This window comes from Balaenoptera physalus, assembly GCF_965194825.1.
Source record: "Balaenoptera physalus genome assembly, chromosome: 20".
Classification (NCBI taxonomy): Eukaryota; Metazoa; Chordata; class Mammalia; order Artiodactyla; family Balaenopteridae; genus Balaenoptera; species Balaenoptera physalus.
In genome coordinates this window covers 23,873,889-23,898,863 of record NC_138901.1, presented here as the reverse complement: position 1 = coordinate 23,898,863, position 24,975 = coordinate 23,873,889, and the positions used below count along the sequence as shown (strand labels likewise).

The 24,975-nt window shown below is 36.1% G+C and overlaps 1 protein-coding gene across 7 annotated transcripts in view; it reads right to left on the bottom strand.

Annotated features, from left to right (window-relative positions):
• The window catches only part of SPAG9 (sperm associated antigen 9), a 155,284-nt gene that overhangs the window by 17,011 nt on the left and 113,298 nt on the right, over positions 1-24,975 (bottom strand). For all 7 annotated transcript variants that reach the window (XM_082440298.1, XM_082440299.1, XM_082440300.1 and 4 more), the window contains 16 exons: positions 24,111-24,232; positions 17,556-17,613; positions 15,718-15,870; positions 15,198-15,249; positions 13,047-13,177; positions 10,232-10,288; positions 9,049-9,222; positions 8,373-8,502; positions 7,565-7,654; positions 7,147-7,314; positions 6,199-6,370; positions 4,279-4,497; positions 3,801-3,996; positions 2,340-2,465; positions 1,043-1,123; positions 274-341 (listed from right to left, as the gene is read on the bottom strand). In XM_082440298.1, the coding sequence (XP_082296424.1) occupies positions 274-341; positions 1,043-1,123; positions 2,340-2,465; positions 3,801-3,996; positions 4,279-4,497; positions 6,199-6,370; positions 7,147-7,314; positions 7,565-7,654; positions 8,373-8,502; positions 9,049-9,222; positions 10,232-10,288; positions 13,047-13,177; positions 15,198-15,249; positions 15,718-15,870; positions 17,556-17,613; positions 24,111-24,232 (1,997 nt within the window). The remainder of the gene's footprint in view (positions 1-273; positions 342-1,042; positions 1,124-2,339; positions 2,466-3,800; positions 3,997-4,278; positions 4,498-6,198; positions 6,371-7,146; positions 7,315-7,564; positions 7,655-8,372; positions 8,503-9,048; positions 9,223-10,231; positions 10,289-13,046; positions 13,178-15,197; positions 15,250-15,717; positions 15,871-17,555; positions 17,614-24,110; positions 24,233-24,975) is intronic.

The window sequence follows — 24,975 nt, the reverse complement described above, 5'->3', positions numbered from 1 at the left end:
ACAAATACCTCCATTGCACATTATACAAGAGGACCATGAGGACTATTTGCTCATTATGGTAAACAGGTTTTCACTGAGGTATACTATTAACATATGTCTGCAGGCAAGAACTCACATATTCACTGATGTCATACACGGTTAGTATTCAGTTTAAACCTTTATTCTTTCTCCTATTAAGTATCATTTCTTTAAAATATAAGAAGCCAATCTGCTTGAAAATGCTCTTGCAAAGCAACAAATTAGCACACATGTTATATATTCATAACAACTCACCAACTCCTCTGTGAAAGATTGCAAGGGTACCATCAGCCAGGGCCACTAACACAATTCCTTTCACATGTCTGCAAACAGGAATGGGGATTTTAGAACTCTCCATTTGGGAATACGGAAGACACTGCATGCTACTGAGCTAGTTCAGAGTTTCTCAGAAGGCCAATCTGTGATGTATTAGGAGCTTACACGAGAACCTAAATGAACATCATTCTTTTCTTCACTGAGAAAGTCTTGCTATGAAAATGTCAGCTCAACTAAATAAAAATCATGTGTGGTGACTCAGTTGTTTCACTTTCTAGCCCAAGTTCCTCCTCTCATCACAGACTACCAACAAAAGGTCCACAGACCAGAGACACACACCCCAAGTAGAACTAACAGAGTCAGCTCTGTGGACCTAACAGACAAACTGACTTTTGATAGTCAACATACAGAAGAGGACTAGTAAATCAATGCCCCAATCAACATATTCACAAAGTATAAAGAATACTCTAAAACAAATATAAATTAATGGGGTTTAATTGGTTTTCTCCCCCAAAGTACTAAAGAACTCTCAGTATGGTGAGGAATCAACCTGGCAAGTTTTCTCTTATACTTAAAGTTCTCCGGTTTACTTCCTAGTTAGAGTTTCAATCTCACTCATAAAGAGGGTTACAAAAAAATATGGATACTGATTTAGTCATGAAGCACATGTTAACTTTAATAGTCTTAGAATCTAGTTTATACCAAAATACATATTTTTGAATGGAAGAATTTCTAAAATAAAACTTACACAATACTGAGAATCGAATCTTTAAGTTTAATAGAATGGAGACATTTCCTCCACTGGGCTACAGATGAATGGACATACAAACTGCAAGAACAAAATCAAGACTGGTAAGGCATAGGGAACATCAAGTAGTTGTTTATATCTAATAATGAACACAAAGTTCTTTCAGAAGGAAAGAAAAGTAACATAAAAATTTTAGGAAAAAACAACAATGAGAGTAAGGGTGGGCCTAAAGCAGAGAAATAAGCTGCTTAAGCAAACAGAAACATACAAAGAATGAAAAGCCAGAACTAACGCATGGTTAGTTAGTTTCAGGTTACCCCATACTTCAGAATCCTTGGCTATAAACCTTTTAAAAAAAATAATCTTACTTTTCTACTATACTGAGCTTTCTGATGACAGAGTGGTTTATATCAGGGAGTGGAAAACTAAGGCCCATAAGCCAAATCTAGCCATCTACCTGTCTTAGTACAGTATGCAAACTAAAAATGGTCTTTACATTTTTTAATGGTTGGAAGAAAATCAAAAGGAGAGTATTTCATGACATATGAGACATATGAAATTCAGTGTTCATAAGTTTTATTATTATTGGAACATAGCCACACCAGTTCACTTCAATGCAGTGGCTGCTTTTGCACCACAACAGCATAGTTGAGAAGTTGCTACAAAGATCATATGGCCACAAAACCTAACATATTTCTTATGTGACCCTTCATAGAAAAAGTATGCCAAACCTTCATTTTGTAGTATGAGACCTTTATGGAAAAGATGTACTAGTGATCCTGTTTAACCTTAGGAAAAGCACAAGTTTGTAAGACTCCCCACACTACTACAAAGTCCTATAATGTTTGTTATCATCTCCTAAGCTTTCAGACTCTGATTTGTCCTGGTTTTCCTAGAAGTTATGTTTACAGTTGGGCCCTCCTGAAGCCAAAGAGATTGTTTAATCCTTGATATTCCCTGAACACACTCTAGCTTATATAAACCTTTTGTTGTTCAGGATCTCCTATTTCTAGATCACCCAGATTTTAAAGTTTTATTTACCTCTTTTTCCAAGAATATTATATAAAAGGAACATCCTGTGACAAACATATGGTTTACCACTCAGAACCAATGCAAGTCAAAGTCCAATTTATGAGGTAGTTGCAACATAACCTCAAAATTGTATGTATATAAAATTCTTTGCTTTAATAAGCACTTTTTGTTTGTATTTGTATGTACCACATTTTAGTTATCTTCTGATTTCAAAAGCAAAAATGAAAGACTAAAGATTTCTAATATTAAAAGAGTTGGCACCTACCAGCCATTCTGAGCTCCAAGCCACATAGTTGGTAAAAGGCTACTCATTTTCTGGGCTTCCTCTCTCACCAGGTCTTGTTCATTTTGTAATACTGATATTTGATCTTTATATGCATCTGAGTCATTACTGGAAAAGGTGAGACAAAGAAAAAAAATCTGAATATGTTTAGCTACAGTTTTCAGGGATTGATCATTTCTATGTTTTAGTTTACAGTTTAAAAAAAAATAAAAAAATCGAACACTAAATTCCAGTAAAGCCAAAGTTAAATGCTTATATTAAACATTTCAAAAAGAGAGAGAGAGAAAGAAAGAAAGAAAGAAAGAAAAGAAAAGAAAGAGAAGAAGAGAGAGGGAGGGAGGGAGGGAGAAAGTGGGGAAGGAAGGAAGACAGGCAAGGCAATGGGGTGCAGGGGGGAGGGAGAGATAAGAATGAAATGAAAGAAATATAAATACATATATTTCAGCAATTGTACCAGAAGTAACATTAAGATACTAGGAAGCTCAAGGTACAGAGAATGGAGTTAAGACACAGTGATGAAATATAGTAGTGAATATCCAGACTATAGTTAAGGTTCTCCCTTACAGTTATTTTGAATTTTATGAGTTTCTTCTGTGGGAAGAGAAAGAGGAGAGATAGTTTCTTTAAAAACTACACACACACACACACACACACACAGGAGGGTGAATTATAAAGAATTTGCTAAAATAAATTAATAAGCTGAAACATGCTTGTATTCTACCCCAAAACCTTCATTCTTTGGACTGTCAGAGGACATTTAGTTAAAAAAAAAAAAAGCATAACTGGGATATCAAATTCAAAACAGACAAACAAATCAGTAAGTCTAAAAAGATGACTTTATTCTTAAATTAACAATTAAATGTTAATGGACACTTGGTTGCTCTATTCACTGAGAGGAAGAACATTAAATTGTAAAAAGACTCCAGTTTTGATAAACTCCCAACAGCTTTCTATAAGGCCTAGAGAAGGCAAGAAAGAAAATTAAAGAATTTGCTAAATGCGCCTTCTTTTCAAAGGAAGAGTCTAAAACAAATTGTTTTCTAATAAAATGTTTGCCAGAAATCTAAATTAAAAGGTCATTAAAACCACATGGGAAATTTAAATTTAAATGGCCAATTTCACTGATAGAGTGGGTGTGAGAGTAGGAGAAGGGATTACAATGGCAGAGAGTTATTAACAGAATAGAAGACAGTGAGTACAACAATTAACAAAAAATCATACCAAAAGAGAAAATGACTGGGAAGATTTTGACTAATATACTTTATAAGCAAGATTTTTTTAAGTTGGAAGGAATAGAGAACAAATGGGGGAAAAAACATGTCTAGAGAGAATGCAATGGAAGGAAAAGATGAAGACATAGTTGGAATAAGTGCTTGAGATCATTTTGGTTCCTTTTATGTGTACACTTATCTGGTTTCCTAAATTGTTAACCCATTTGTATACCTTGACTGATATACTGGTGAGAGGTCTTCTGGGATTTGAACTCCCAAAGGATCTGTAAAAACATGCTCTGTGTACACGCCAGTTTGGGAGATGTCCACGGTATCTTCAGCTGACCCTGCATTGCCTTCTGTAGCTTCAGTTGCTTCTTCTGCTGTTGGAACATTTTCATCAACCTCACTATTTTCTGTTTCCTTTTCTACAAAATAAATAAAACATGTTAACTATCCTAAGTTGGAGCTTTTCTTCCAATAATTTCCCCACACACAAACCCCCTCTACAGAATTCCACTCTACTACTCCCTTTTCCTCCACACTATATAATAAAACTGAGTATTCTTAATTTCTTTTAACATTCATCACTGGATCTTCTTTCAAGTTCTTTCATCCTTGTTACTTTAAGGTCTAAGTTAAGTCCATAATGAGGCATCTGGGACAGGCTCAGACTCTATACAGATGACATCTAAGGAGGACAGACATACCTGGTGGTTTTTCTATCACTGGAGATGTTCCGTTGGTACTAGGGGAAGTGGCAGCTGCTGTCACACCTTCTGCAGAACAACCAACCACCGTGATGCCTCCCAACAGGCTGTCTGTCTCTGCTGAGCTATTGCTTGTCATGCTTCCACATAAAGACGCTTTGTCTACTTGTCCGGATTCTGAAAGCTCTTCTCCTGCGGGGTAGTCTGTTTCTCGTGCTCCTGAAAAACAAGATAAACCTTTGTTTAATAGCTCAGTAAACTCCTATAGATAGCATTTTCTCCATTAAAGCAACAACAGGTTTGAAATAAGAGTGCAGGTGAGACAAAGAGCTATTCAAATACACTGCCAAGATGGTAACTAAATTTTATTTAAACTAATTTAAACTCAATTCACAATTTGAGAAAGTAGCTTAAAAAATTAAGATAATACTTCTATTAACGCAAGCAAAAGTAAACCTGAAAATGTCAGAAATGACATTTCTGTTCTTAATATGAGCTCTTAAGCAGCCACCTAATGAAATTAAAAACAATGAAATCTAATTATATCTGACAAGGTAGCAAAAAAATTTTTTTAATTATCTCTATTACTATTTGAAACATGAACTTCCACCACTATTAAAAATTAATACAGGACTTCCCTGGTGGCACAGTGGCTAAGAATCCGCCTGCCAATGCAGGGGACACGGGTTCGATCCCTGGTCCGGGAAGATCCCACATGCTGTGGAGTAGCTAAGTCTGTGCACCACAACTATTGAGCCTGCGAGCCACGACTACTGAGCCCGAGTGCCACAACTACTGAAGCCCGGGTGCCTAGAGTCTGTGCTCCGCAACAAGAGAAGCCACCACAACGAGAAGCCCGCGCACCACAACGAAGAGTAGCCCCCGCTCGCCGCCAACTAGAGAAAGCCCACATGCAGCAACGAAGACCCAACGCAGCCATAAACAAACAAACAAATAAATAAAATTAATACAGCCTAGGTGTATACAGTGCCTTAAGATATTAGTAACGCATTTAAAAACTAAGCATTTACCATAAAAAAATAAATCTCTTCAGTTCTCTTTATTTAGAAAGCTGTTTTTATTCCTATCACATTAAAAAAAATTTTTTGTAGTAAAATATACATATATACTACACAAAATTTGCCATTTTAACCATTTTAGGTGTACAATTCAGTGGCATTAATTACATTCACAATGTTGTACAGCCATCACAGCTATGCCCAAAACTTTTCTGTCAACCCACATACAAAATCTGTACCAATTAAACAATAACTCTCTGCTCCCTGAGCCCCTACCACTGGTAATCTCTAATTTAATTCTGTCTTTATGAATTTGCCTAGTCTATATAGCTCATGTAAGTGGAATCATACAATATTTGTGTCTGAGTTGCTTCCAAGGTTAATCCATGTTATGGCATGTATCAGTATCTCATTCCTTAATATGGCTGAATAATATTCCACTGTGTAGATATAACATCAACCTCTTTTTTTGTTTTTGGCTGCACCGTGTGGCATGCAGGATCTTAGTTCCCCGACCAAGGATGGAACCCATGCCCCCTGCAATGGAAGCACGGAGTCCTAACCACTGGATCGCCAGGGAATTCCCTTTAATTTTTAAACCAATGTTTTAACATCACATAATATTTAATATAGAACTTTAGAAGGCCTTCCCTTACTAATCAATCTAAATAGCCCCTTGCCCTCTGCCACCCACTCATCTTCTCAAATTTCCATTGTTTTATTTTCTTCACAGTATCTGAAAATATCTTTGTTAGTCATTTGTTTCCAGTTTATTTTTGGTCTTCACCAACTAGAAGATAAACTCCATGAGAGAGTGGTACATAACTATCTCCAGTAACCAGTCGGTTCCTGCCAGTAAGGAGCTGTGGACGGTGGGAAGAGAGGAGCATGGTACTCTTACCTGGTACACTTGCTATACACAGAACATGAGAGTTGCAAACAGTGAAACTATCTAGGATGTTGCCTGGTTGGACAGCATCAATAATGATAACTTTTGTAGCTGAATGAGTGCTGGTACAGATCCAGACTAGACTGGATAATTCTTCTTGATTTTTTAACTCCTTTTGCTGCTCCTGCATAGACAAAGTAAGGAAAATGAATGTTTAAAATGAGACGTATGTGTAAATATCCATATGGCTGTGCTACTACAGTAAAGGACAATACTATTTCAAGTTTATTTCCAGATTATTTGGAAGGCTGAAAGTATAACCACTGTTCAACAATAATTAGCAGACTAAAAACTAGCAGTTAAAGCAGATCAGTGTTAAAATTGTTCTATATCTTGACTGTGATGATTGTTACATAGGTGCATACATTTGTCAAAACTCTTTGAACTGTACCCATTTAGAGTGTACATTTTATTGTATGTAAAATATACTCCGGTAAAACTGATTTAAAAGAGGGGGGGGGGATGAGGAGTAAGCAAGGGCGTAGTAACCCCAATTAGAAGTTGGACCCACAAGGACTCAGAGGCAAAGAATATACAAATATACAAATCAATTTTCACTGCAAAGTAAAGGAGCTGTTACAGTGGAGGATTACTGGACTGAATGTCAATATTATGACATAGTATGAGTGTGTTTCATGTTTGGTAATTGCAATCATTGTTGCTTTTGTTGTGGTCATCCTTGTACAATGCTTGGTGTCAGTCTATTTATCTCTTGTAAAAATAAAATGCAGTGTGTGTGTGTGTGTGTGGAAAAAAAAAAAAAAAGAAAATTTAAAAAAAAATAATAATAATAATAAAAAAAAAAAAAAAAAAAGAAGTTGGACCCAGAAGTAAGTTTGAGACCAAAGAGCTAAACGATTAGTCTCAGAAACTGGGTCAAATGCTAGTGCAAGCACTTACCTTAAGTTCCTGATCTAACTTGTCTAAACTGCTCTGAGATGCACTTCGCTGTTCACTGCCTTCTGCATCCAAACCAGCAACATCCTTGTAAAAGACACTCGCTCCAACCACAGAGCCACCGTCTCTGGTCTTCCCACCTGACAAACTGACTCCAACAGCACACCACAGCTTTTTTGGGTTAAAAAAAGATGGTATTAAGTAACTTTCTCTCTAAAAATGTTTACAACTTTTCACATTTCTTTAAAAGATCTAATGATTACAAATAGAGGGCTCTAATAATATTCAAAGTATTCCAGTCTAAAACTACAAAATGAACAATAACCTTGCCCACAAAAGTAGAATTTAAACTTTTTTGGTTTTAGGAAAAAATCCACCAAGATTTTAAGTAATATTAGCATTAACTTCAAAATTAATTTACCTTCATTGATGTATCTTTTTCATCTAGAGGTCTGAGATAGACAGGTACAGGTAAATTTTTCATCTTATTTTCCCCTTGTCCATTGGTTACCTAATAATTGGGGAGGGGAGAGAAAGACACACTGGGTAAGCCTCATCAAAAGTGAACTTACAGAACCACTGAGACATGGACAAGCACTGCTGTAACATATTTACTCTACGAAGTCAAGTTCAAGTTAACTTTGTCATTCTTATTTGAAAAATAAGCAGAAAATCAAGTGGCAATTAGAGAAAATAAGATGCTGCTTTGGGAGCTCAGAAAAGATACACTAATTCACAGACCTGTTAGTGCACACATGTGGTGTGACTGTAACTGTGACTGTGTGTGTGTGTGTGTGCGCGCGTGTGTGTGTTAGGGGTAGGGAATATGGTAAAGTTCCTGAAGACCTGAATGGAGTTTTAAGGTAACAGTTTGAAAGCTCCATGATAAAGGTTTCTTAAAACTTTTAAACAACAGATACTGGTTGTTTTTTTTTTAACAAAATCTTCAAATATTAAAATAGAATAGGATACCCCAAGTCACATGTACTCAGCCACCTTCTGTTGACCCCTCTCCTTCCTCACAGAACTCAGAGGCATTTCTCTTGAGCTGAAGGGCTCTAGAAAACAGCCTAAAAACCACTACTCTCAATACTTCTCTAAACGTGTGCCAAATCCATACCACTTGAAACTGAGCAGGCTTGGGACGTGTAGTTCGAGTCTTTCATGCCCAGGCCTACTCCTCCCCCCTGCATTTCCCATTAGATGCTCTTACCATGTTCAAACATTACCTGTTTGTACTTTTGAGGCAGACTCCAGCCAAAAGCCTGCACTCTACCATCTTCCTTCTGAACATGTGCCTTTACCTGACGATACTGTTCTCTCTTTTGTTCTCTGCGTGAGGCTAAACTAGCTTCAGTTCTAAAAGGAAAAGAAATTTCCGTTTTAAATTAAGTGAATATAACAACAGCTTATCTCCCCTCCCCTGCTAAAATAGCATAAATAACAAGAAAAAATTACCTTGTGTCAGGCAGTTTACAGACACTATATAATTTAATCCTAACACCTCTAAGGTAGGTTATCATACTCATTTTATAGGTAGAGACACTGGGGCTCTGAGAGATTAACTTTACCAAGTTCATCTACCTAGTGAGCAGCAGGGTCAGGATGGAAAGCCAGTTCCTTCTGACAACAAAGGAAATGATCAAACAACTAGGACAAGGGCTTATACAGGTCTTCAACATTTCTATTAATATTTATCAATGTTGTCAAACTAGCAAAAAGGAGATCTTAAAAAATTTCTTCTCTTTATGAAAACTAGGAGCAACGTACTTAAAGGCAGTCAAGTTATAGGAATAGTTTCTTTATAGATTTATCCAAACTCTTATAGCTGATCTGATAAGGGGCAAGAATATTCTGAACTGTTAAGTTATTTAGGGTATAACCGCTAGTCTGAAAAATACTTACTCTTCGCTAAGGAAATCAAAGGCTTTGGACTTATCCCCAGGGAGTTGAGATAAGGTGCTGCTTCTTTTCTTGACGGAAGGAGTAACATGAGAGGTGGGTGCATTGTACTTCAGATTAACCGGTGGTTCAGGCTTCTTAGTAGTGTTACTTGAGGAGCTGAAAAGTCTGCTGAAACTAAAAGGAAAATAAGAGAGGATGTGTGTGTGCAGTGTGTGTATGAATTACATGCATGGTTAAGAACCATCCATAATTTTCCACAAATTCCAGAGAGCTTTTACAAGAAAATGAGTTAGAAACCAGCAAAAAGATTTTTTTGTAGTTACACACTGCAACCTTAGCAATAACTCACAGCCAAACTCAGACATTCAGGAAAGAGAAACTATTGCCTAGAATGGCAGATCCCTGTTCTTTAATTAGCAACTCTCATAATGAAAGGAAGGAGCTCTTGAGTACAGGGAACTTCTCATAATGAAGAAATAAAATAAGACGGTTCCTTTAGCCAGCCAGTGGTTGTTAAACAGCAAGGTTATGACTGCACGGTTTGAACAGCTTAGTAAGCCACTTCTAAAAATAGTCATAATAAAATACTAGAAGACATACTACCATTTTAACACGTACCTTATACATTTTCTTAGTAACCTCAATTTAAATAACTATTTTCACATCCACTCAAAAAAGAGAAAAAGACCTATTTCTATTAAATAGCAGAAAAATATTCATCAAAAAAGGGTAAGTTTTAAGCACAGTAAATGCACAGTACTTCCAGCACAAACACAGTTCAAGTCCAAAACGCACACATACACACACAACTCAAACCCCACAAACACTAAATTTCTAATCTTCACTTTTTAAAGTTCCTTACAATCACACGACCAGTGAATCAGTAACTTTAATGGGCATCCAGAAAATTATTAACTCTAAAAATAATTCCCCGTTATTGTATTTAATTTAGTAGAGGATTCCACCAAAGGCATAACCAACATGATGCAGCTTACGATAGTCCCCAAGAACAGCCTTACCGAGCTGGCATACTACATACCAAAGAGAAAAAGTTCAGTTTAGCTATATACCCTAAATTTAAGAAAGAAAGCAAAAAGAAAGAAATCATTTGTGAAAATAAATTTTGATTCTAATCTCATCTCAAAGTGCTATCTAACGTCTTTGTGTGTTTTTAGATACTTACAACTGCCAAATGCTTGACCTTTTTTTTTCCTGCATGGCTGGATTTTCTCTTGATGCACTACAGGGAAAGGGAAAGGGAAAGAGAAGGGGGGGGCGGTGAGAGAGAGAGAGAGATGATTAGTGAGGTAGCCTAGCTTTCTACCTGAAGAACAAGGGACCCAAGAAGTTCATGAAATACATGGAGGAGAGTCAACAATTTCAGTAAATAGTTACTTTGACCTATTGTGTCAGTCAGTCTGTTAAGGCCAATACAACTAATATAAATAAAATTCCATCCCTCCCTCAAAGAGCTCAGACTACTGATAAGAGACAAAATTATTATCTGGGCTGGACAGATAGCCAACAAGCCTGAATGTTAATATTTCAATTTTTTATTGAAGAGATATCCTCCAACTTTCCTTTTTATTAAAATATTGCATTGCAACTCCCTGTCTCTACATAAAGGTACCATTTGTTTTATACTTCCAGCTCTCAAAAATTAGCCTGTGACTTTATTGTTCTGATGGGTCATTTTTCACAGGACTATAACTTTTCCATTACTGAAAAGCTGACCAGGGAAGAAAATAAACTGCATTCGGACTTCCCTGGTGGTCCAGTGGTTAAGAATCTGCCTTCCAATGCAAGGGACGAGGGTTCAATCCCTGGTCGGGGAAAAAGATCCCACATGCCATGAGGCAACTAAGCCCACACACCACAACTACTGAGCCCGTGCGCTCTGGAGCCCACACGCCACAACTAGAGAGAAGCCCGGGCACCGCAACTAAAGATCCCGACACAGCCAAATAAATAAATAAATATTTTAAAAGAAAGAAAGAAAAGAAAAGAAAAGAAACTGCATTGATTCGATAATTCGACAAAATTTCAAAGAGAAAAAAAAGGCACTGCAAATTGATTTAGTAAGGTTGTAAGGATTCTGCTATCACTGTCAGGGTCCCCTTTTCATTTCTTTTTTTAAGAACTGAATTTAAAACATCTTTTAATTCAATGAAGAAAGTTAAGTTACCATTTTTATTCACTTGTTGACTACCATTTCACTGCTAGAATTAAAAATAGTAATGAAAAGTGGAACCCGACTATATGCCTCCGTTTTTTAACTGTTCACTCATTTTTTATTCCATGTCCCTTAAAAGCTGGCGTTAAGAACATATTTGTTAGTATATTAGTTTCTCTGTCCAATAAATAAAGATTAAGATAGTAATCTTCTTCCTTCTTAGCAGCTACAAGCAATTATAACTTTTGCAAATTGTAAATGTGCTATACAAAATGTTTTGTTTATTACTATTAAGTAAAGGACATAATCATAAGGAAGTAAAAGTTGGTGGTTAGAAAATATTTTCATAAACTTTAAAACAAGGTGTCAGTGTGTACTGTTATTGGTAAATCTGATGTGACAATCCAAACTGAAAAATATGGGCAAATTAGGGGGCAACTAGTTTACAAACTTTTCATGAGCTCTTTCTAAAATTAAAATAAGGAATGCTGTTACTGAAGATATGACCATTAGATGGCAGCATTAGGTGAGATTTAAGATCCAACTGACAAAGATGTCAATTGAAGGTTGCTTTTTGTGTGACTACTCAGAAAGTGGGGGGGGGGAATCAGGAATATTTTACAGCAAGTCACTGAGTAAGACTGATTTTGTTTCCTATGTGGCAAATGAAAACTATCTCTTCCTGACATCACTGCAAAAGTAGTGTCAATTTCTACATTCTTTCAAAAAATGATGAAAGAAATTTTCACATATTGAGGTGTGGGGAAGTATTCTGGCTTATACATGATTTAACTCAAATGTTATGCGAACTAAAACAGCCTATTTGTGGCCTATCAAACATATACTGTACATATGCTTTAATTATTAAAGAAAAGGGTGCACTGACCAGAAGTAAAGAATGTCCGTGTTAAAGATAAAGATAAAGATGAAATGCCTCCCTTCCTGGGACACCAATGCTGGTACTCACTCTTTTGACGTTAAGACTCCCTTCCCAGGTGTCAAGGCCATACAGACTCACTGTGTACATGCTGATCTGGTTTTTTTGAAACCTTGAAGGAATGTATCTGTGACCTGTTTGATGTTCTTTGTTCTGACAAGATATAAAACTGTGCTGAAAACCATGCCTCCCCAGAGCAGCTCCTCAGAGTTATCCAACAGGCTGTCTCCCAGGCTATAGTCCTCCACTCGGCTCAAATAAAATTCTTTTCTATTCCAATTATAGATTGTTTATTGATTATTTTCATCGACAGACCATCATTTAATTGCCTTTTAGAGGTTGTGGGAATATTCTCCAAGAGGCCTCACTGGCCCAAAAGGGACCCACTTTGATCACATTCTGTTACTAATTGCCAGTGTTTCTTTAGACCTATCCTAGTAAACAGAGCAAGGGGCTTGGATCCCCAAGGCAGGACTCTAGTTCTGAATAAAGAAATGATTAGGGGGCTTCCCTGGTGGTGCAGTGGTTGAGAATCCGCCTGCCAATACAGGGGACACAGGTTCGAGCCCTGGTCTGGGAAGATCCCACATGCCACGGAGCAACTGGGCCCATGAGCCACAACTACTGAGCCTGCGTGTCTGGAGCCTGTGCTCCGCAACGGGAGAGGCCGCGATAGTGAGAGGCCCGCGCACCGCGATGAAGAGTGGCCCCCGCTCGCCGCAACTAGAGAAAGCCCTCGCACAGAAACGAAGACCCAACACAACCAAAAATAAATAAATAAATAAATAAATTTATTAAAGAAAAAAAAAAAAAAGAAATGATTAGTAAACAATTAGTAACCTAGTAAACAATGAGGAGAAAAACACCAGAGGTACTTCTCATACAAACCGAATCATCTCTGTCCATCGAACAGCTTCCTGAAGCTCCATCAATCTCTCTTTATACTGGTTTCTCTCCATTAGAACTCGGGCCATTTCTACTCTAGTAAACCGCTTCCTTTGGGCTGTGGGAATATCACTCTATAATGAAAAGAAGACTACAGATCACTCTGGGAGCCTGTATCTGTTTTAGTGTTATCGCAGACTTAAGTAAAATTTTTAAGCTTTTAACATTCCTTAATTTCTAATCTAATGGATAACAAAGAAAAATGGCCTAATAAAAATAAAATCAATAAACAGATATACTTAATTATTTATGACTGAAAAAATTAGACAATTTAATTCCTCAATATAAATACAAATATTTGAATATATTATAAAGGAAATACAAAGAATAGTGCAGATTTTGAAGAAAAACAAAAAAGCTGTTATCTCTATAAGATTTAATACACTCACCTGGAAATGTTGTTCTCACAACAGTATTCTAAATTCATGTTCTATAACAAATGCTAGTTATTCAGAAAATAGTTACAAGTAAGTTCCTAAAGGGGTTCATTTATCTCAAACTACCAATCTACATACACACTCAAAGCCAGCGAAAAGCATAAAAACTTGTTGGCTAGCTACCAAGGTACCCAATGCTAGGAGTCACTAAAACACCAAAAGAAATATAACAAGATGGAGACAACTGTATTAACCAGAATTATTATTAGGGAGAATAAGGAATGTGAGCATGGTAAGACCCCAAAAGGGCATGCTCAAGTCAACTTCCTTCTACTGCTGATTTCTAAAGGCTCTTCTGGAGAGGAAGGTTGGGTTAACTGTAGGGCTTTTGTTTTGCTGAGTGGAGTATGCACATTTTGAATCAAAGCTGAAAGGCATGGGACAGTAAGAAACAGGCTGAGCTTAGCTTAGCCCTCAGCAGTCTCCTCCTTTGTCCTCCTGCTGCAAAACTTAACCTCGCCTATAAAAAAAAGTCAAACAACAAATGATCAAAGGATTTTGAGTTTGCAACACAGCAATCCCACTACTAGGTATATACCCTGAAAAACCAGGAGACTCTCACTGTAATGTTCATAACAGCATTGTTGGTGGTAGTAAAAAGCTGAAAATAACCTAAATATTCATTTACAGGAAAACAGATACAGAAATTGTAGTATATACATAATGGGATATTATAAAGCCGTGAACATGAATGAACTATACCACTATACTACAACTAGGGTAAATATAAAAAACATAATACTGAGAAAAAGAAGCAAGTCTCCAAGGCTAAATACATGTAAAACACACAAAAAATGAAAATTAACCATACCTTGTAAGGATACATACATGTGTGGTATGATAAAATTATTTTTTTTTCAAGTTAAGAAAATGATAAATACAGCATAGTAGTTTCCTCTAGAGGGAAGAGCATAGGGTATCTTCAATGTTTGATAATGTTCTAGTTCTTAGGTTAAATGGTAGGTTCATAATGTTAATTTATTATAATGTTAATGATAAGTTATTATTCATAACTTACATGTTACATATATTTTTAAATGTATCAAATATTATATAAAAACACAAATAAGAGATTGAAGGGGCACAAATAATCATTCTGATCAGGACATCCATATATCTCAAGCTTGATACTTGACCGGCAAACACCTGTGATAGGAATGATAACCTAGCTACTGATAGAATAACTAGCATGCTAATAACATTGGCAAGAAGTTCATATTTATTCTTTTGTATTTATATGTTGACAACAATATGGGCTAATTGCCTAGTATTAAAGTTTCTAGACTTCACCTTTTTATGTTTAATACCATTAAACTATTTTTATTCTTAAAGCTTTCATGTATTTCTACGTTAAAATTTGAAACAAAACAAAAACAAAAAACTCCAAAATATCCCACCTGGTCCTTGAGCTTGAATATGCAAACAAAGTCAGAGCACAAAGCCACGGAGGAAAAATGAGCACACTGCGTGTAGCTGGAAAGCTTAGCATCTGGATACTATGTGGGAGCATGATCTATCCTATTCATGATCATAAACATGATTTTAACTTTTTCTTTTCATCTTTATAATGCTATACCCAAAGCTTAATTAACAAGATATCCCCAAAATACCAAAATATGGTTAAGTTAAGAAAACAAGTCCAAAATTATAAACCTACATCATCATCATCTTTTGCTTTTTGCCTTGCATCTTCAGCTTCTGCACGAGCTCTAGTGGGGGGTAAAAAACAAAACATGTTATTTGAGTTGACTTCGCCTTTTTAAAGAATAAAGAATAGGTCAAAAATTTTAACTACCACTAAATGATTATTTTTCTTTTTCCAAACAGGGTATTTAGCTGCTTTCATTTAGGGGAACATTATCACAGCACTGTTCTCAGAAAACCAGGTATTAAAGAAAAGGAAAATAATGAATGTTTACAGTTTCCTGATTAGCAATATTTGAACAGTTCTTCTAACTTCTTTCACATCATAACATGCACAAAAAATTATAATATTCAATAAATGGAAGGGTCTGTTCAGAGCACAGGCAATCAGCCAGGCACTTAACCCTATCCCAGGCAGCTCTGGGGCTGTCGTGCCGAGAACGCTAAAGGTAGCAATCTCAGGGTTACACCTATAACCTTGGTGGCACACTGGCAAAGCTTGTTTGGTTTAGAACAACATAGTGAAAACTTACTTCCTAAGCTCTTCCTCCAATTCTTTGTTCTTCTCCTCTAGCTTCAGCTTGGCTTGTTTCACAGCCTCCAACTCCCCTTGGAGTACGTCTTTCTCACAGGTAAGTTCATCCACTTTTGCTATTAAATCATTCTTCACTACGTTCAACGCATTTCTAAGAAACACATATTTCAAGAGCACCATTACAAGTAAGTATTCTTTCTATCTCACAGCTTATTTCTCTTGTAGACTAAAGTAACTACAATCATAAAGCTAAATAATGACTGAAACCTTCAAAGGTATTCTACCTGATGTTGTCTGTAGATAAAGGTTTAAAAAAAAACCCCACAAAGCAATGGTCTGTTTTCTTATCAAACAAAGAATAAATGGAGGAACTTCCCTGGTGGTCCAGTGGCTAAAACTCCACGCTCCCAATGCAGGGGGCCCGGGTTAGATTCCTGGTCAGAGAACTAGATCCCACATGCTGCAGCTAAGAGTTCTCATGCTGCAACTGAAGATCCCGCATGGTGCAATGAAGATCACGCATGCCGCAACTAAGACCCAGCGCAACCAAATATATAAATAAATATTTTTTAAAAAAGAAGAATAAATGGATAAGGCAAGGCAGACCACTAAATTATTAAAAAGTCAGAATTAAATAAAATTAAACTTTTAACAAATAGCATCCAGGACTTCCCTGGTGGTGCAGTGGTTAAGAATCCACCTACCAATGCAGGGGACATGGGTTCGATCCCTGGTCCGGGAAGATCCCACATGCCGCGGAGCAACTAAGCCCGTGCGCCACGACTACTGAAGTCTGTGTGCCCCAGAGCCTGCGTGCCGCAACTTCTGAGCCCACGTGCCACAACTACTGAAGCCGGCACGCTCTAGGGCCCGCGTGCTGCAACTACTGAAGCCTGTGCGCCTAGAGCCCATGCTCCGCAACAAGAGAAGCCACCTCAATGAGAAGCCTGTGCACCGCAATGAAGAGCAGCCCCCACTCGCTGCAACTAGAGAAAACCCACACACAGCAACAGAGACCCAACGCAGCCAAAAATAAATAAAATAAAGTGGTTAAACAAACAAACAAACAAAAACAAACAGCATCCATAAGGGTACCATTCTTAATAAGTTCTGAAAAGATATTATCTAATCAACAAAGTAAAATTAATCCTTGAATTTACCTTTAATAATTAATAAGAAAGTCTAACCTTGAAAAAAATGAAAATAAAAAATCTAAGATCTAGCTCCTTTTGGGTATCATGGACATAGGACCTCATTAGAGCTACATTCTGTTTTGGATATACACAGATGTTCCAAAGTTGCTCTGACACAGCAAATTAACAAAGGGGCCTGATCTGCTTTTCCACGTAACTCAAGACCTGCTGCACTAAACGAAACTCCAATGTGTTTGAGGACCTAAGTAAGACTCCACAAATTGCTACTATGGAGGAGAGTTCTGAAGAGGTGGGCCGCATATAGATAAAAACATTTATGCAGAAATAAAAGAAGCCCTAGGAGGAGAGAGAAGAAAATAGATATCCCAGGGGAGGGAGCAAAAACCACATAGGACACATCCAGAAGATTAAGAGAAAGGCATGGATACTTGCAGAGTAAAAAGGAGATCAAAATCTGTTTCTGAAAAGAACAGAGTAATGAAACATACCATCAGTGAAATTAGGTCCCACTAACTATTTGCTTGCGTACGTGTGTATGCACAAGCCCACACACAGAGAAGGGGAAGGACATGGGGTAGTGAGACTGCATTCGTGCTATGTTAAATTAAAGATGTGCCATTGAATTGGATGAGAAGAAAATTCAGTATCTTTTGTTCCCTGTTAAAATTTTGCATATACTTACTTGGTTTCCAACAGTTGTGTATTTTCCAATATAAGATTCTCAACTTCACGACCCATTCCTATCAAAGAAAAAAGATAAAAACTTTGAAAATAAATTTATTAAAATTATACAAACTTATAATAAGCTATAGTCACAAATTTTATTTTATAAATTTTATCTGTCCTTTAGTAATCTCATTTTGTCTATAATTTCATTTTACGTATCTACTTGTATGGATTATAAAATTATAAATAATTATCCACCATAAAACAAAGCTAAAGACTTTCTTAGTCTGTATTTTGATTCTCATAGATAATATTGCAAAAGAATGAAGACTTTTCTGCCAAATATTCTAAAAAGTAGCAGTATTTAGGGGGAAAAAAGAGCAGCATTAATATGGATCAGAAATCATTTCTAAATCACACCTGTTATTGCAGGCTTTTGCCTAAAAATTAGGTCTTATTAATAGAGAACAGGAAGAAACAAGAAAGACCCCAAGGCAGATGAAACCTTACCAAAGAAATTATGATCTTAAAGCCCATGCATTCCATGTAAAGCAAAAACAAAGAACAAGAAATGTTTTATGTAAGAAACAGAATGAAAACAGATCATTAATCTGTAGTTTTAGGCATGATATGAAAAACATCTGAAATCACAATGTTATGATTTAATGCATAATGATGTGCAAAAGACAGAAATCAAGATGATTTCCTTCATTCATATGGATGTTCTGATATGTTACCAATTCTTCTGCAAAATAAAATTGAATTAGAGTGAAAATCCCAGATCAATAATATAAAGATTTCTTCAAAGTGCCACCTCTGAAATGATAATGCTTAGTGGTCAATTTATACAATCAGCTTAATAATTTAATGAGTACTGTAAGATAGGCGGTAGAGTATTCAATGCAAGATCCAATGTAGTGATCTTTAGGGAGTAGAAAGCTATTTAGTTTGCTACTCACAAGAAACTGAAGAAATCAAACAACACACTAGGGAATATACCTCAGAAAGTTACAACAGAGCAAAGCAAGCACAACAAAAAACCCATCACTCCACTAATATTGGTAAATCACATACAATGGAATTAATATTCATAACCCACCTAAAAAAGGAAGTAAATATCCCTAATGAAAACAATGTAAGTTAAAGGAGTTAACATGTCCCTTTATTTTAAAAAAGAGATAATATTTCAGATAACTTAAAGATAATTTAAAACGCAACTAATCTAGGAATGCTAAAAGTTCAATGCTCACATATGGACTCATATTTTGTCTGTATTATAATTACCTCAAATATTCTTAAAGAAGAAGGTACTTCTGCCATGAAGAATAAATATCAGAAACAGTAGCTTATTTAATCATCTACACATTTCTAAAAGCTGAAAATAAAGACAAACTAAAAGTTTCCAAATTCCAATTTAAAAATGAATTTTGACAAGATATGTTGAAATATTTGCTTTAAACACTAATGTTAACTTTTCAATAAAGCTATAGAGTCAAAAGAAATATGGTTAAGGTTGGGTGAAAGAAGTTTATATAATGACTATGTTTGCTAAACTCTCAAGCACATAGGGAGAGAAGCATAAAAGCTGAAAACATATGCAGGGGGAAAAATAGTTGAGCAGAAAAAAAAAAAGAGAAAGCATTAAATGAGAACAGCAGCCAAGACCACCTAGCTTAAAAAGCAGTAATATTAAAGTATTTAAAAGCATACACACCAGAATATTCCCCTGGGTAAGCAGCCCAAGAGAAAAAACGAATGAGAATCTCAATTAGATTGTTTTCAGAAAGCAAGATCTACACTCTCTTATTTCAAAATGAGAGAGAGGAGCCGATAAAATTGAAAAGATGTAGAGAAACCAAACACAATAAAGTATAAATATTATAAATAGGAAAAATTTTTGAAATATTTACTCTATGGAAATCATTTCCTATAATGTAGTTTCTAGAGTTTACACCTTCCCAATGAAGAGTTCTCCTAAAATCTAGTGTATAAATTTAATATATAACCAATAGGATTGTCCAAAATTTTCACTTTGAAATGTATCAATAAAAACTAACTAATAACTATAAGAAAAACATAACTTGAAGTGGCCTCATTTCTATTCATGACTTCAACTAAGCATAAACTTAGGTCTGATATATTTGGAAACCTTACCTATTAAAACAAGCAAAAAACTGCCTGACGATTTTAAAAATAGACATCTCATTTGGATTTTAGCACTGATTCTCAAGCTAGGTCAATAGATGGGCTCCGGATTATCTGTCACTTCCTTGAGAAAGTATGCACAATTTTATCTATTTCTGTATGTGCATTTTTCCAAAAGTACACTACTCTCTTAAAAATTCTCCTGTAAAGGAGTTTTAATTCCAAAAGGTAAAGAAGCATAGGTTTAGAGGTGAAACAAAACTGTTAAAACTATTTAACAATCCATTCACTTAGCTGCTGTGCTATGTGCCAAAGACTCAACAGTAAGCAAAAGATATAGTTGTCTTTGCCACATGGAGCTTATCGTCTAGCCAGGGAGACAGGCACACTAAAAAACTACAATAAAGTATTATGAAGAGTTGCATAATAAACTGCAGTGCTATGGGAATATGTTTCCAGACAACTGAGCTTTAACTAGGGGATCAAGGCAGAACTCCTAGAGGAGGATATTCCATTTAATCAGAAGCAAGAAGGAGATATAGAGACAGATACATAGATTTTCTTTTTTAAGAAAGGAAGCAAACAATCCTTCATGACTGGTTTTGAGGGAAGTGAGAGAGACTTAGGATGGAGAACTGAGTTGATGGTGAGGTCATTCATTGAGTTAGTATATGCTGGTATAAGAACAGCCTTTGGGGACAGGACAATAAAGAAAGATGTTGATGAACTGATCTTTAGGCATATCAACTATAAAGTTCTACGAATCATCTTAGAGATGTCTAATGGGCTATTTGGAATAGCCTGGGGCTGTAGAAAAAAATCTTGGATGGAGAGAAAGACTTGGGAGCAATTAGCCATGAAAGCCAAGAAACAAGAGCAAATAAGACCTCCCAAACATGGAAGCAAGATGGGGCTAGGAACATCTGAAAAATGGGCAGAGAAAGAGGATTCTGCAAAGAAGACTGAAAAGAAATAGTGAGAGGCAGGAAAGAATGCAGGGAAGTCTGATACCACAGAAACCCAGCAAAGACCGTTTTAAAGACAAATGCTATTTGAGAAGTCATGTGAAATAACTTAGAAGGAACAGCTGGATATAGCAAACAAGAAGTTGTTTCAGGGAAGTTTAGTGTGGGGTAGAGTGACAGATTGTAGTCAGATGAGGTGCAAGTGGGACTGGGGAAATCCTCCCAGTTAAAAGTAGCCACCATTTCAAGAAGTCTGTTTTGTTCACTGGTGTATCACAAGCATCTAGAATAGTGCCAGGCACATAACAGACGCCTACCTCACCGATATTTCTGCAAAAAAGCACGCCTGGAAATGGGAGAAGAGTAAGTGATAGGGTGGAAAGGTACTAAAGATAGGGAGTCAGAGGAGGGCAGTAGTTTTATTTTATTTAATTAATTAATTAATTAATTAAATTTTTTTTTTTTGTCTGCGTTGGGTCTTCATCGCTGCCTGCAGGCTCTTCCCTAGTTGCGAGGAGGAGGGGGTGGGGCTACTCTTTGTTGCGGAGCAAAGGCTCTAGGCGTGGGCTTCAGTAGTTGTGGCACACGGGCTCAGTAGTTGTGGCTCGCGGGCTCTAGAGCACAGGCTCAGTAGTTGTGGCGGTCAGGCTTAGCTGCTCCGCGGTATGTGGGATCTTCCTGGACCAGGGCTTGAACCCATGTCCCCTGCATTGGCAGGCAGATTCTTAACCACTGTGCCATTAGGGAAGTCCCAGTAGTTTTATTTTAAAATGGAAAAGACCTGAACATGTTTAAATGATAACAGGAAGAAGTTAGTAAAAATAGTGAAGTTGAAAAAATAGAATTTAATCAAGAGAAAGGAAATCTCAAGAGTAGGATGTATGAATGTATGATTTCCAAGTTCTAGAACGTGGCCATGGAGGGTAAGTGACTAAAGTGAATAGAGAAAAGGATCATTGGAAATAAAGTCAAGGGATGAGACATCAATCAAGATAAAGGACAAACTGTGGGGGATTATCTCTTTTAAATTATTAAAATCTGAAAAAAGTAATCTAAATACTGACTACATGCATAATGATTTCAAAAACAAGGGAAGAGTTTTACAATAACACAGCAATTAGAAAAATGAATAATGAGTTATAGAAATGGACTATGTACTTATCAACCGAAGTTCATTTAAGGAACTTTGTGAGAAACAATTTTACTAGTTTAACTATGTTCCATTTAGTATTACACTGCAATTACTATCACTGAAGTGACCAGAAGAGAAGCCAAGGAAAAACTACGTGCCTTGGAGATGTCATTTAACATCTTTGACCAAAAGTATTCATGTAGGCTTAAGTCACTACGCTTAAGGTGATATATTAAAACTTCTAATCTGGAACATTCTAAAGATAAATATATCAATATCTGCAAAAGGGAAAAGACAGTAGTTTACAGTCTATTTCTTTATTTCAAAGTGGAAAGGAAATCAGAATTTTGCTTTTAACCTATTTATTATACTTCATTTTCTGACTTAAAGAATGGAAGCTTTCAGAAAATACTTGATTTAAAAGACCACAATTATTTCTAAGTACTATGTGGCTTCTTAACTCTACAGGGAAGAAAGTTTGGGGCCAATAACCTCAATAATGATATTATTCAATATTGGATTATAAGGAAGCAGAGTGTACAAAGAACATTTAAAAGTACTTCATTCTGGTTAAATACAAAAGGGAATCAAGAAGGAATTTTTTTTTAGATGATGTATATTGATTCTGGTGGTGGTTATATAACTCTATGCATTTGTCAAAACAAAAAAATTGAACTTCACTGTATATAAATCTGAATATAAGTTTAAACATTAAAAAATTCTTCTTTCTAACATTTTTTTTGCATCTACCCCTCAATATTTGCCAGGGAATCAGTTTCTTAAACCAATCAAATCTTAAAAGGAACTTTTCATGCATAATTTAATCTTAACAAAGAGTATAAATTTAAATGGAAAAATGGAGCGCTCCTTAAGAATTAATCTTTTAGCCTTTCTTGAGAAATGTAAGCTCATTCAATTGCATCCAACGTTTTACTAAGACTTTAATGGTGGGAGTCTATGTCTAACTCAGTTTTATTTATGTACTTTCAATCTCTCTTACTTTACATAAGACTGTGAGCTCTGTTTAGACAGAACTTGTATTTCCTTCAAAAAATACTTCTCGAGGACATAACTAGTAATCAATAAATTTAACATAAATGAATGCAAGTAACACCCCTCTAGGTTCACAAGAACTGACAAACAGCACCTTTTGAGAACAGTGTAATCTGTACTGAATTTACACTAAGGGATACAAAAAATGTTTGGAGACCAGAATCTATCCAAAAGGCATAGATTTTTAAAAATACTATAACATTTTCAATTTCTTAAGGTCTTAAGTTATAAGAAAGGCACACCAAAGCTAATTGACATGTCATGTAATTTTTTTTTTTTTTGGCCGCGCCTCATGGCTTGAGGGATCCTAGTTCCCCGACTAGGGATTGAACCTGTGCCCCTGCAGTGGAAGCACAGAGTCTTAACCACTGGACGTCCAGGGAAGTCCCATTCATGTAATTATTGTTGAAAGGAACTTTAGAGATCACCTAGAGCAGAGCAAACTTTTTCTGTAGAGGGCCAGATGGTAAACATTTTAGGCTTTGTAAACCACATAATCTGTTACAGACAACTTAACTCTGCTGTTGTGGGGCAAAAGAAACTATAAACAATCCGTGAAAAATGAGTGTGGCTGTGTGAACTCTATTTGTACACATAGGAGGTGAGCTGGATTTGGCCCATGAGCCGCAGCTTGTCCAACCCTTGAACTCTTGCCCAACTCTTTCTTTTTATACACAAAGAAACTAATGCCCAGAGAGGTTAAGCTATTTGGCAAAGGTCACCAGATCAATAGTAGAAGAGCCAAATGCATTATCCTTTTCAAACCAGATATTCTTCAACAATACAAACTCTAAAATGATTACATTTCCCAAAGAGCTAAAACAGAATACTCTGTGAAATCTCAGAAAAATCAAGTGTTATAATTTCTTATTTAATTAAGGTCAAGAGGATTTAATGAACGCTATTTAAGACAGGAATTAACTATCCATCAATCCATAAATCTATACATCTATACATATACCCCATATATACATATATCACTGTGCTTCTTCTATGTAATACTGTTCTCAGAATATAGCAGGAGTTCAATAAATTGTGTGACATGAATTCAAAATACAAACTAAAATGCAATTCAATTCTAGGCACATCCATAAGTGAAGATATTCTCATTTAAAATTTTCATTATCTCAAAGAATACATTCTTATTAATTATGTAAAAGTGCAATAACTCTGCCCCACTGGACAGTTAGAGACATTTTAAAGAAATTTTCAATTAAATCATTTTAAAAATCTATTTTTAAATCAGTATGATACTACTTCAGATAAACTATCATACCTAGTAAATCTGCTCCTTCATCCACATCTCCAATTAGACCTGAACCAGCTGAAGATAGTTCTTCAAAGAGAGATTCTGTATTGCGATCAAAAGCTTTGTTCTCTATGCCTTTGGTGGGAGTGCTAGGCAGAAAAAACCAAAACCAAATCAACAAATATGTCAAAGATGTTTTCAACAGTGCAAAATGAATACAAAAGGCTGTTACATAGGAATTTTTTACCTGTAATTTACATTTAATATAAAATATAATTTAAAAGGATTTCTCAAGGGTTTCATAAGAGATTCCCATTAAACTCCACAGAGAGAACTGTTGAAGAATATATACAATGTTTTTGCGATGAGATCCTAGCAAACACAAACAATAAATGGCAGCTAAAAGAGAGCACTGCTCTGCATTGTTCAGGCACTGGTCTAAGTCCTTTCACAGACTACCTTATTAAAATCTTCACACCTACTCTACAAAAGGTCTGCTGCTATTATCCCGACTTTACAGAAGAGGAAACTAAAGAGGTTATGGAATTTGCCAAGATCATCCAGCAAATGAGTCAAAGAGGCAGAACTCAAACCCACGCAGCCAGGCTTCAGAATCCATGATCTTAACTACCATGGTCTCTGTTGTCTGGGTATAAATTGGCATGGCCATTTTATTTTTCTTTTAAGGGCAACTTGGCAATATCAAAATTTTAAATGTAAATATCCACTGACCCAAGAACTTGATGTTAAAAAAATTCCTACAGGGAATTCCCTGGCAGTCCAGTGGTTAGGTAGGACTTGGTGCTTTCACTGCAGTCGCTGGGGTTCAGTCCCTGGTTGGGGAACTAAGATCCCGCAAGCTGTGCAGCGTGGCCACAAATAAAAAAATAAA